Below are 13,973 nucleotides of genomic sequence, written 5' to 3'. Positions count from 1 at the left end.
ATATAGAGCAAATTGAGTGAGTTGAGGTCAGTCATTTAAATTTTGAACCACAGGTCCATTGTGTAACCTTAAAAATGTCAATTACTGATGAAACACACGACCACACAGAACAATATTGACTTATTTTGAGTAATTCCAGGTGCATGAAGCCACTTACGTCTTGTATTTGAACCCTCCTGTTATGTTCGTTTCTCTGGAACAGCAATAATGTTCCTGGGTAAATTTGACCTGGGTCATATTCAATTATCCAAAAGTGTCAGAACCCCAAAAAATCCCACAATTTTTTTTTTTTAATCTAATTTTTAACTCCATTACTAACCATTTAAATCAATATTTAGTCCGTTGGTGTTCTTTAATTCTCACAGATCATGGCTCAATGAGGATAACTCACTCATTTTTCATTAAAATTAATGTTAAAACTTTTCTTAATGTACATTGGAAAGCCCTAAATATAAATAAAATAGTTTTACATGACAGATTTTTGTATGCTGCATTTAGCTGGTTTGGAAGGCATATATTGCCTAAAATTGACTTTTAAAAGGGTCAGTTTGACCCCCACCACAACAGGAGGGTTAAGCTCACATTGGAGACAAGGCAAAGTCAAAAGTGAAACCAAAAGCAAACATTGAGTCACATATGAAACATCACCTACGTACCCTCACAATACAAGTTTAACCAACTTATCTTGTGTACTTTTTTGAACTAAAACCACCTCTTTAATTCCCCAGTGATACAATGGATGCCACATATCCACCTCCTCCTATTGTACAAAAGTGAAGTCAAAATACTCCTGCATCGTGATGACATTTGGAGGCCGGGTCTGTGCAGAAGGGATCTGCTGGTGGAGCAGTGTTAGTGATTACATTCAGATTACCGATAAAACATGATAATCCCTTAGATCAGGGGCGTCAAACTCATTTAAGTTAAGGGACCACACACAGCCCAAGTTGATCTGAAGTGGGCCGGACCAGTAAAATCATAACATAATAACCTATAAATAACGACAACTTCACATTTTTCCCTTTGTTTTAGTGCAAAATAGTACAAGTATGTGCTGAAAATGTAATCAACTATCTTTCTACAAAAACAGTTCTCCATGATGAGTCTCATAGTGGGGCAGAACATTTTACTCTTTAAGCACTGAAACCTGCTGCAAACACACCAAACAAGTTATCAATTCACCTGATACACAGAGTGTAATTTTTACGAAAGAACAGAGAGATTATAATAATGAAGAAGGTAAAGTTGGCTATCCTGGTCACCTCAGCTCCGAAAGGAACTGTTTGCTTGCTGGACAGTGTTGTATGCAGGGGTGTTGTGCTGGTGTTAGTAGTTAGTGGATCATCTTATAGTGCTCTAAAAAGACTTAATGAATCTCAACCGGATTATGCAAATAGCAAGTAATCTATTTTCTCACTTTGAGAAAAAAGTCCCAGGAAAAAGTGCCGTTCAGGTGCACTCCATCAGCACTATGATTGTATGCGACCCTCAGAGGACAAATTTAAAATAGTAGTTACTTTTATTGAAAATTTGCAGTTAATGTCTAGTCTGTAATTTTTTCACTTTGCAAAGTCGTTCCGTGGGCCGGATTGCAACCTCTGGCGGGCTGGTTTTGGCCCGCGGGCCGCATGTTTGACACCCCTGCCTTAGATCAATACAGTCCACTGCAGGAAAACCTCTTTGAAACTGACATTAATAGTTGTGGAAACTTTGATAACTTTTTCTAGTGTTTTTACACGCCCTCTAATCGTTCCTCCTCTATTTTGCAAGCGTGGTGTTGCATTAGCTATTAATCAAGGTGTTGTACTCTATTTTTGTTGCATTAAATAACAAATTAAATCTAAACTTATCAGAAATATAAACATGGATATACCGTATATCTGCATAAGATCTAACTATGATGACAGAAACCATGTTGGAGAAGTGTTAGAGAACACTTTCTTTGACGTGGATTTTGATTTTAAAGTTTGACCCATGTCCCACCTGTTAATATGGAGGAGGCGGGATCTAGCATCCATACAGCAGCAAGTCAGTATCAGGAACTCTGCATGTTTTGGGGAACTTTTGTGTTATCCATTTTTTTTACAATCAAATATGGTGTCATGAGTTGAAGAGCTTGATGGGCAATACATATAAAAAGTCCTTGTACATAAACACAGGACCCATGGGGACACACGCACATAAATACAAGGGATCATTCATAGCCATTAACTGTCATCATACTTAGAAATATATTAAGATTTATTTTTAATCTCAGGGTCTGTTTGCATAACAAACATGTGTATCAACCTTAAATAAATGAGCAAAGCAAAGTTTTGTCAATCTGAAACTTCCTCATAGCCATCCCAAGTCCTCAGAAAGATAGATGTTCCTGAGCACACACATTTCCACACAATGCCTCCTTCACCTTGTGTGTGTGTGTGTGTGTGTGGGTTTAGTGATGGTGTGAGAGATCATGTCGTGTGTCTGCAGTATAACTCACATCAGTTTTATAGGTCAGCACTCTCTGGGAGGAACACACACACAGATCACAACACACTCCTCACACACTTGCCCTTGTGTCCTGCTGCTTCACTGCTTTCACACTTCATCCTCTCCTCACACTCCTACATCTTTCTCTCCTTCGTTTCTTCTTCACCCGCTCTCTTTTTCTGTCTTTTGATTTCTTACACGGAAAAGGTGAGGGGAGAGCGAGCTAAGCTTTTCTGTTCTGTCAGTTTTAAGTCTCTCCGCACGTCGTTTTGGTTTGCATTCACTTTAACATAAGACTTTTACAGAAGTGACACTAACTGATTTTCTCATCCCGCTGCCTTGATATCAGGGGGAAAAGCTCTTTAAGGGAGAGAGGCTTTCTTTTCCACATATTTGACATTTTTTACACAAGCTTACACACACCACTGTTCACACGGGATACACCATCCTCTTTTTGTACTCTACTGAGGTTTTTCTTGACACATTTTTCCACTGCTTGATAAAAAAAGGAAACTTCAACATGGCAGAGATTGATGAAGACAGCCTGATGTCACTCTGTTTACCATTAATCCTCTAACTCCATTTTACAGTACACTGAACACGGACGCTTTACGTGAGCCCTCATGGGACTCAGCAGTAGCCTGGGTCATATCAAATTGCTCTTTACACCAGTCTGCCACAGATTAGACATTTGCTACCACACAAGTTTGGTCAAAACTGAGAGAATTTGGCACTTATGGCTCGTTTCCACCAAGCGGTCTGGTATGGATCAGTACAGTTTGGTACGGGTTGGATCGGTAACGCCTGATCCTGTTTGTGTTTCCACAGCCAACCTTGGACTACTTGGTGGGTGGCGAGTAAGCCGGATGCATATAGCCGCGTCAGCTACGTAATAGCATGACATCATGGCAGCGCGACACAGTGTACCCTGCTAATAAATGCAACGAAGAAGAAAAACGCGAGGAAAGTCTGCACCTCTGCGGTCGACCATGGAACGCTGTTTCTTGACGCCATTTTCCAAACAAATGAAGTGATCATCCCGAAGTCCACTGGAGATTTAAACATGGCGGGGCTATGTGTTGTTCTTTATTACCGCTGTCGCGCAGGAAGTGACGATTCTTTCGACCAATCAACGGACTGCAGTGTTTCTAGCTCCACCTTCTGGGGTCGGATCGGTATGTCTGGCACCCCAACAGAAGGGTACCAAAAAGTGGGACGGTATGGCTCGGTAATTTGGGGGACCTGTCCCGGTAATAGTCAATGGAAACGCCACAAAATGTGTGCCGTACCAAGACAAACCAAACTGAACCATTTGGTGGAAACAGGGCTTAAGTGGCTGAAAATAAGGAATTATTTATTTTAGATGTGTGGGAAAATAAGACATACATTTGCAGTGTCTTAAAGGCACAGCACATCAGTTTCATCTTGAACTATTCTACCTTCCTCTACCCGTCCTGTGTTGTCAGCTAGCTAGCGCTTTAGTCTAATAAAGAAATAACTCTTAAGATTTACTTAAAAAAAAATCCTCCTTACATTTCTGAAGCTCCTTTATATTCTCTACACATGGCTCCCTCTGGAGCTCTGTACCTTAAGAAGCCATATGTTCAATGTCATATGCAGTACTGATCCCAATGAACCGGATTTACTCTCTTTCAATTTGTCCATGACTTTTTGTGATAAACTGAATATACAGTATCTCAGAAAAGAGAATACACCCCTCATATTTCTGCAAATATTTAATTATAACTTTTCATGGGACAACACTGAAGAAATTAAACTTTGATACAATGTAAAGTAGTCAGTGTGCAGCTTGTATAACAGTGTAAATTTACTGTCCCCTCAAAATAACACACAGCCATTAATGTCTAAACCACCGGCAACAAAAGTGAGTACACCCCTAAGTGAAAATGTCCAAATTGGGCCCAAAGTGTCAATATTTTGTGTGGCCACCAGTATTTTCCAGCACTGCCTGAACCCTCTTGGGTATGGAGTTCACCAGATCTTCACAGGTTGCCACTGGAATCCTCTTCAACTCCTCCATGACGGCATCGTGGAGCTGATGGATGTTAGAGACCTTGCGCTCCTCCACCTTCCATTTGAGGACGCCCCACAGATGCTCAATAGGGTTTAGGTCTGGAGACATGCTCGTCCACTCCATCACCTTCACCCTCAGCTTCTTTAGCAAGGCAGTGGCCATCTTGGAGGTGTGTTTGGGGTCGTTATCATGTTGGAATACTACCTGTGGCCCAGTTCCCCAAGGGAGGGGATCATGCTCTGCTTCAGTATGTCACAGTACATGTTGGCATTCATGGTTCCCTCAATGAACTGTAGCTCCCCATTGCCAGCAGCACTCATGCAGACCCAGACCATGACACTCCCACCACCATGCTTGACTGTAGGCAAGACACACTTGTCTTTGTACTCCTCACCTGGTTGCCACCACACACGCTTGACACCTTCAGAACCAAATAAGTTTATCTTGGTCTCATCAGACCACAAGATATGGTTCCAGTAATCCATGTCCTTAGTCTGCTGTCTTTAGCAAACTGTTTGGGGACTTTCTTGTGCATCATCTTTAGAAGAAATGTGAGGGGTGTACTCACTTTTGTGAGATACTGTATGTACCACTGAGGTGAACAGAGATTTTCCTTTTACGATTTTGTCCGAATGTTTCAGGACTTAGGGAAATACAAAAGTATATAACTTTTCCAAACTGAGGTCTTGAAAGCATTGTATATTCTAGAGGTAAATGAAAAGAGTTCAAGTTTGGGATTCCTCCTTTTGCAGGGGTACAAATGACGAGCAGCTGAGCAGTTTGATTAAAGTAGTTGTAACCAAATCGTATGGGTGAAAGGCTGTAATAAAATAACTTGCACGTTTACTCCACACCACCAAACCTTAATAAAAACTTCCTTTCAGTCTTACTTGGATCTCTCTGACCTAGGTAGATTAATTTTTTGTTACAGGGAAAAAGTGTTTCTTTTTCCTTTGACAGCAGTGTAAACAAACCAAATCAAATGTTTTTTCTCTCATAAAAAAAGTCAAAGGTACAAGGCTGAGTGCAAAAAATAGGACAGTGAGAGAAAAGTATGACTTCCAGGAGCCTTTTAGAAAGAAACATCCAATCACTGAGCTTTGAAGCTCTGTTGGCTGCTAACAGCAGGTGGAAGCTAAAGATTACACTGTAGAAAAAAAAACTGATAACACAATCTGCTGCTTTGATTAACTCTCTCTGGGATTCTGGGTCCATCTGGATGAATTTGTTGGTGTCATGTTGTTTTAAACCACTGCAAAAAAAAAGGAGTGCAGGGGTGTTTCGAAATGTGACATCTGATTTTTACCGCTGGCTGAGTTCTTTTCAACAGCACTAAAAGATGAGGCTCATGGGGGCCATGGTGTTTAGAGACAACATGGTGCAGAAAAACATCCAGAATGCACGAGTTGGAAAAATGAATTATCAGCTTTGTGCCATAATCCTGTGACTCCTGTTTTTCAGTGTGAAAAACACTTTCTGGAACCAGCTTTTCCTGCCTCATAACCATAAAGAATACATGCCCAAAAATCTGTTCAGTTTATTCCAGGCCTGTGTCCTTTATTGCTGTTTTAAAACACTGTCCCAATAACTTGTCCTCTCTTTTTCAGATCCCCCGTCTGTTTCTATCGAGGGCTACGATCACAACTGGTACGTCGGCCGCTCAGACGCCACGCTCCTCTGCATGGCCAGCGCCAACCCCGAGCCCACTACCGTCACCTGGACCGCGTAAGCATCAGAACCCCTCCGCCTGAGCAGCCGATCCGTCTCCCTCCGCCTCCCTCTGAGAGAGTGACAGAGTTTTAATTGTTGCCATAATCACGACAGAAGTGTGCATAACAGTCCCGCCTCTTTAATGATAATTTCTTAGTAATTTTTTGATAAACTCAAAATGCTCTTAACATCTCATCTTGATGGACAGATGGCGTGCTGAGCTGGGTGTTTGTGTGTGCGGTTGTCTTGATGAATACTGAGCAGGGAGACAGAGCGGCTGCTCACATGTCTGGGATCTTTTCTCACATTAATGTTGTCTTTGAATATCGCAGTTACAGAGACTCTCTCTCTTGTTTTCATCTTTTTCACATTCTCTTCTCCTTTTTACCAATTTGTCTTTTTGATTTTGCTCCATTGTAACATATACGCTCTCCTCGTGGCTGTTTTAAAAATATATCTTGTCTCCTTCTGTTCTCCTTCCCTTTATCTTTTTTTCATCTGTCTCTTCTCTCTAACGTCTTTTACTCTCACCCCTCCATTGCCGCTGCTCCAAATTTGCCAAATATCTCCTTCTTTGACTTATATCCTTCCTACCTCTCTTTCTTTCTTCTTCTTCTTTCACAGGGCGTCTGGTCCTCTGCCCGACACAGTGATGGTGGATGGCAACAAGTTGATGGTGAGGAAGGTGGACGACGCCGTCAACACCACGTTCATCTGCGAGGCGAAGAACAAACACGGGGCCAGCAGACACCAGATCACCACCATCGTCATCGGTGAGTCCATCAAACTAAAAACCATAGACTGTGTATGCAAAGTGGGCGTGGTGTCACATCTAGAGTGTAAAAAAAAAAATGCATCCCCTATATCAACCCCAATGGGTGATGTCATCATGGCGACGCCCACTTCTAATATGCAGTCTATGATTAAAACGCAAATGCATTGCACTCATACACACACACACACACATCCACAGATACTTCCAGTACACGTGTGAAGTGTGCACCTGATGCACACAACAAAACCTCCAGCAGACAATCATGCAGAACACACAGGTGAACACAGCATGACAGTTTGCTCAAACGGCATACAATCATACACACACGTACACACACAAACACAAACACACATGCACAATCAAAACAAAGTGATTTGCTTGTTAGCTGGTGCTAGATGTTTGCATGTACACACAGACCATACATCCTTCCTCAAACATGCAGATACACTTGCACACATGCATGCACATGAACATAAATCTCTCTATCTACACACACACACACACACACACACACACACACACACACACACACACACACACACACACACACACACACACACACACACAAGATACGCACTCATGCTGGGATCAGGGCTGATCTGTGAGCTGCAGGGATGCTGTCTCTCTCAGTCTTCACATCGGATTGTTTTCATGGTTTTCCTCCTCGCTGGCTGACTTTCTGCAGGACGCTGCAGAGGCTTTTGATTGACCCTTTCCCCACAGCAGAGCCAAATTGCAGGACAACGAGGGCCAACGCGAAACCTTTATAACTTCAGATCGAAACCACTCTCTTTAAACCTGACTCTATACGACCATGCTGCGACAGGGAAACTGTAACTCTGCTGGACTTGAATTAAATGTGAATTGTGGTTTATGAGTGTAAAAGCAGGCCCTTGTTACAGCGTTTTGGCCCTGCGGTGGGGACTATGATGGTTTTGGGATTGTCGGAGGGTTTCTAAATTCTTCACGCGGTTCAGGTTGGTGTGAGCCAGTTTGCCCAGGTTTATTTTTTCTTTCCTTTTCTCCCTCATTTTTTTTCACCTTTTCCCTTCTATGCATCCACTGTTTCTCTAACTAACCCCTCCTAAGCATGAGAGCTCTGTCTCCTTTTAAGTTTTCTCTTCCACTTTTATATTTAAATCCTGAATCCTTTATGTCTGAAAAAGTCTGCATGCAGTCTTGATCTCTCTGCTGGGTCTTGATTTTTGACATCTGCTAGTCCGGTGATTCGGCCGCTGCTGCTGCTGCCACGGTGTTCGGTCAGGGTTCATTCTTTTTCCTCCGCCTCCTGACACTTTACACATTGATCTGACACACACAAACCCACATCAGCACACTCTCAAGCACACACACGCACACACACACACACTCAGGAACATGTCTGCATGCTGGAAGGCATCACTGCACATCAGCAACAGTCTCAGAACCATTTCAAGTGTCTTTATTATCGCCGTGTCTGTGCTTTCCTTCTCTCTTCTATGAACCCTTTTTGAGGAATTAGTCTGAATAGTCACCATGTTGAGCTTCACAACAAAACAAAACCAAATAAAAAAACTTCCACCCATTCGCAAGAAGACAGAGAGGAAGCTACATTTAGAAAATCCGTGGGAAATCGGGCCTGGAGATTTGAATCGTCTCCTCAGAGAACAAAAGACGCTTTGTAGCCGGGCGGATGTGTGGGAGGTTCAGAAGTGGCTAAGCTGCTACTGTTCTTACTGTGAGCATTGCATTGTGATTGATTTCAAGTATCAGGGAGGATACACTTCCTCTTTTTTAACTGCACACATGTAAGCTGAACACACTGAAACCCTTAACAGACATGTAAAATCTCTGACTCACATTTTTGAGAAAGTGCACACCGATACTTTGAGCAACTGTTTCATCTTTTGGAGTACCTGAGATCAAACCAAGACGCTGTGATTCATCCTCCTCCGTGTCAAATGTGTCCTTATGTTTCACTGTTTGCTTGTGTTCCACCACAGTAAAAAAAAGAAAGAAGCAAGACGGATGTAAAATAACACGACGACTTAATCCGTCACTTTTAAACGTTTACTTCGTGAAGCGGAGTGCCAGAGTTTGGAGCGGAGCTGGCTGGTGATGTGTGGGCTGACTGAGCGCTTCGCTGAATGAACAAACAAACACAGCAGTTTTTTTTTTGTTTGCAGTCGACTCTCATCCAAAGTGACTCCCCATGAGTGCATATAGTTGCTGCTCAAGGACACAATTTAACTTGGCTATTGCAGGAACTGAACTTTAACCTGTGTTTGGATGTCGGTCTCTGAGCAGCTGGTCGTTGAAAAATCATTGCTTTGTTGCTTGTTGTTGAATGCCAACCGTCTAATATTTTAGTATTTACATAATTCTGCTAATAATCAGAGTTACCATGCTGATAGCGAGGCGGGAAGTCCACCACAGACTGTGCACTGATTACCAGAGGTGGATGAAGTACCTGGAAGCAATGTTTATGTGAGAGTGCAGGTGTAATCAAAAATGACTTTCGTAGAAGTGAAACATCAGACTTCCAGCAGATCCATGTCCGGTCTATCTCTACATATCTATATCTTTTTTTCTCTCTCTCTCTTGTCTGCATATATATTTCTGGTTTGTGTCATGTTTGTCACAAACTGTCAAATATTAATGCAATTTATTCTTGCAGCAAAAGAAAAGAAAGAAAACATTTTTCTTCTGTGCTTGTGACTGTGTGCATGCGACCATCACCATCCCTCTTAGAACTCTGGCCTATCTTTTATTGACAGCTAATATCATGTTCTGTAAAAGAGGGCGTGCACACCTAGGTGGACCAAAAATAAATAAATAAAGTAAAAGAAAGATTACATAAGGATATACAAAGGGACAGGGAAAGAGAAGGAGAGAGAGACCTAACACACTTAGATGGAGAGGGACCATCTCACTATGACGCCAAAAAACCCGTGCGGTGATACTAATGATTAAGCAAACCTTAGTGTCCACAATCATTACTGAAGCTTGGGTCGCAGAGGGTTGCCGTTGGCTGTGTTCTATTTGTGTGACAAGACCACCAGCCCAGCACCCGGGCCGCGAGAGCAGTCAGGCCGAAGGACCCAACGCGCCACGGGAGACCCAGGCCAGGGGACAAGCCAAGGACCCAGACCGGAAGCAAACAGGTACCGCCGGGGTCCGGTCTTTCTCCAATCCACTGCGGTCCGTCTCCATTAATACCCACCGTCTGCGTTTTCAGAATGTAGCACGTAGCAGGACCGCCGGACAGCTGGCGTCATGTGACCGAGGTTTTCCCTTGGTAATTACAGAATCAAGGATTATCCTCCTCCTCCTTTCCTCATCCATGTTGTCTTTCTGGTCCTCTGAAAACTTCTGACCTGTTGACTCAAGGTCTGGCTCTGCTCATTATGACGGTGTTGTTTTGGTGCCTGACTTCCTGTCCCGCTCGATCTGCTCTATTGAGAGTAATGCATCGTGCACCGGCATCCAGCAAAATTGAAGTCTTGAGTATCTGATCTGAAGGCTCCGACCTGCTGGATCAGAGATTGAGTGGATCCAGTGGAAGTTAGCACATGGACTAAATTAGAAACCTATCAGATCCGGTGCCATGACGGATCAGAGACGAATCGGACACAAATCTGGTGGAATTTGTCTGAAAGTCAGCTGTTCTACATGAGTCGTGAAGACGTAAAATATCTGCCTCTTTCTATATTTCTGATATGAAAGTATTGAAAGCAAAAATAGAGAACTGGAGCAGTCTTGTCTCTGCCTCCATCATGCATCCAGCATCCCCATAACAGTGGTGTCCTACTTACTGAAGCTTCCTTACCATATGCACACCCAGTGAGGATGAGGAGCAGTTCTTTTCGGGATTGACCAAAATCTGAAAACAAGCCAATCGCTGCAGATGGCTCGTCTGCCACTTGTAGTGACTCTGAAAAATATCTGCATCATTTCACTAACCTTTCTAAAAGTGAAATACAGTCTGAACGACTCATTCAGCAACATGTGAGGGACTCAATGAAACCCTGAACCAGCTGAACAAATGACTCATTTACCTCGTGACCGAAACATGAGTCCCTCCATCTGCTGGAGAAGTTTTAAAGTCTGTATCGAACACACCAAGTGGGTTCAGTAAATAAGCTGGCAACTGAATGCTGAAGCTACTTAACTTTCTGTGCGTGTGCCATGAAATTCTTCGTTTGTCACATGTGGCATTGTTTCATACACTTGGATACCCGGAGTAAGCCAAGACATTATATCTTTATGCACACTTCCTAACGACTCCAACAGTTTGACAGACAGCATGATGATAAATGAGCTTTTCTAAATTCTCTCCTCTCTGCAATGTTTAAAAAAGGAGTGAGTGACAAAATGGCACAGAAAAATATGGGACATATTTCCATGTGGACACATTTAATTCGATATAACCGTTCACAAAGGGCTACTTATCTTGGATCTTGGCATTTCCATTGCATAACTGGCTCACAATGGATAAGTTATATTTCTTGAAGCTGAACACATTTAAAATTGCTGCTTCTCATGACTCAAACCGGCAGCACATACATGCATGAATGCAATCAGTGAAGAGGGGGATGATTACAGGTCCACTATACTTGACCCTGCCTCCAAGAAAATTTGTGATATTAAAGGCCAGGGTGCAGCTCTGCTCTGAAGTTACAGTCAAATTGCATATAATCTACACTTTGTACATCATACAGAGTATTTGAACTAGGGTGGCATTAGCCCACCCTTGAAATGTGGTTTGCCACCCTGGATGACTCCCCAAAATCCCAAACTTTGATCAGTTATTAAGCCAGTCAGAGGTGGGACTTTACGGCAGTGATGCTGCTAGCAGCTTTAGCAGCTTTCAGTGTATCAGATTTCTTTTTTTTGTTCTTTGTGCTTGAGCCCTTTTCATATCCTGAGTCTAAACAGCATCAGAACAAAGCTCCACTGTCATCACGCCTTTGTACTCTTATATTAGTCCTGCAACAGCTTCATATTGGTTTCCCAATGTGTGAGTTTGCATTGCGATGCATGAGAGGTAAATACACAGCAGCAGCTTCATATACACACAGAAATGGACATACACACAGGCACACTTGTTTTACCCTGCCTGCCCTACTGGCTCATAGTGATGCGGTCATGCTCTTAGGATGCTTTTGTTATACAGGGAAGGCAATGAAGTGACTTGGTCCCACCAACAGGACTATGTGACCTTCAAACCTAAGGCAGAACTGGCGGTGTGACAAGGGCTTTGACTTTTGGTGTTATATCTTCTTTTTGAGTACTTTAGGAATTAAGAATGGAAGATTTGTAAGTTGTTACATTTTTGCGTTACTTTAAAAAAACAGTACACAGGACTGTGACATCTGTGTGACGCAGAGGCAGATCCCGGGATGGTCCCAAAGTGGCCACCCTAAAACCCCAGGCCTTTTTATTGGCGAAACTTATGCTGACATCAGATATTTTGGCTGTGTTCTAACTGGCTGCTTGTGACTTTCTTTGGATTTAATTGTTCCATATTTTTGTACTTTAAATTGTGACATTAGACAAACGTCAACCTTTACAGTCCTTAAACTATGAACTAAGAATATTTAATATAGCCTAAATAATTAATCTTAGGAGATTTAAATGTAATTTTTTTGTTTCACGTTTAAAAATGAATATACAAACACAGGGAAATAGCATCTTTAGGACCATTAAGTGCTAGGAGTAGATATATGATAAGATGAGAGAGCAAATAAAGTCTGTTCATCAGTGTGTGTGTGCAGACATGCTTAGTGCCACCTCTGCAAAAGTTGGTGCCCTTGCTGGGCCAGCCCAGTCCAGAAAGTATTGCTCTGCCCCTGGTGAGATGAGTTAATGATGGTAGTTATAAGAGATTTTATTAATAGACAGAAAAGATTCTATGTGAATATTAGATATGTGCACACATCCTTTATATCACCACTGGATTTGTCAGCGCCTCAGTTGGGCCAACCCATCTCACCATCACACAGCTCAGAAGTCATCCTCACTATTTTCACCATCAGGAACTGTTTTTAGTTTAACTTGTTTTTACTGTCATGAAGTTGCTTTGTGTCTCCACACTCAATCAAACTAACAGAAGCCTCCTCTTTGCATGGTGGTGATCCGGTTGTTGTTCAGACCAGATCTATATTTTCTGAAGAACACCATTACCAGTGAACCGTTCCCCTCCTGACTGTAGCGATAGGAGCGAGTTCCAGTTCTCTCAGTGTGAGATCTTAACTGTCAGTCACCGAAGGCCTCCGCTCTCAATAATGCAACAGTTAATACCCCGGCACTTTGTGTACGCGGGCCCCGACACACCCGGCTAATTTCCCTGCTGAGAAGCGTTAACGGCTCCTCTCTGTTCTGCTAAACGGTAGATGAAAGCACGGCACTGTCTGGCTTTTCTGCTGCCGTCATGTGTCGGGGTTTCCATGCATCAGCATCCAAGGGGGGCATAAGGAAGATGAGGAAAGAGGAGGAGGTGATGTGAGGTAGAGTGGGGAAATGTGGATGGGAAGAGAGGTGTGGAAGAAGGAGTAAGATGGGATTGTAAAGAAGAGGAAGGAAGAAGAGTTCTGCCGAGGCTCTCTTCAGTCGGTGCAGGTTATTTATGTTATGTATTTAAATCAACATGGATGCTACAAGTAGAGCGTGCTGTACTGCTCAGAACATATCTGGGTCTGTCAACGGGGACAGCAACAACAGCTAGATACCCAATACTTAAATTCATATTAACAATGAGCCAAAAACTGATGCACAGACATGAACTGTTCCTACATTTTAAAAAGGTACTTTATTGATCCCAGGGGGGGAAATTCAATTTTTTTCACTCATGCTATTTTGGACATGCTACACATACAGTTTTTTTGGTATATACATACAAATGCACACACATGCAGTGAACATGCTTAGGGAGAGATGTCAGAGTGAGGATGCTGCCGTCAACCAGCGCACCCAGAGCTGTTGGGGGTTCGGTGCCTTGCT

The 13,973-nt window shown here is 42.7% G+C and overlaps 1 protein-coding gene across 2 annotated transcripts in view; it reads left to right on the top strand.

The window, feature by feature from the left end:
• The window catches only part of pvrl2l (PVR cell adhesion molecule related 2 like), a 521,907-nt gene that overhangs the window by 260,262 nt on the left and 247,672 nt on the right, over positions 1–13,973 (top strand). For both annotated transcript variants that reach the window (XM_034705229.1, XM_034705228.1), the window contains exons 5-6: positions 6,115–6,232; positions 6,842–6,990. In XM_034705229.1, the coding sequence (XP_034561120.1) occupies positions 6,115–6,232; positions 6,842–6,990 (267 nt within the window). The remainder of the gene's footprint in view (positions 1–6,114; positions 6,233–6,841; positions 6,991–13,973) is intronic.

Source organism: Notolabrus celidotus, chromosome 16, assembly GCF_009762535.1.
Source record: "Notolabrus celidotus isolate fNotCel1 chromosome 16, fNotCel1.pri, whole genome shotgun sequence".
Classification (NCBI taxonomy): Eukaryota; Metazoa; Chordata; class Actinopteri; order Labriformes; family Labridae; genus Notolabrus; species Notolabrus celidotus.
The sequence above is the reverse complement of the archived record's forward strand: the minus strand, read 5'-3'. Positions and strand labels throughout refer to the sequence as shown.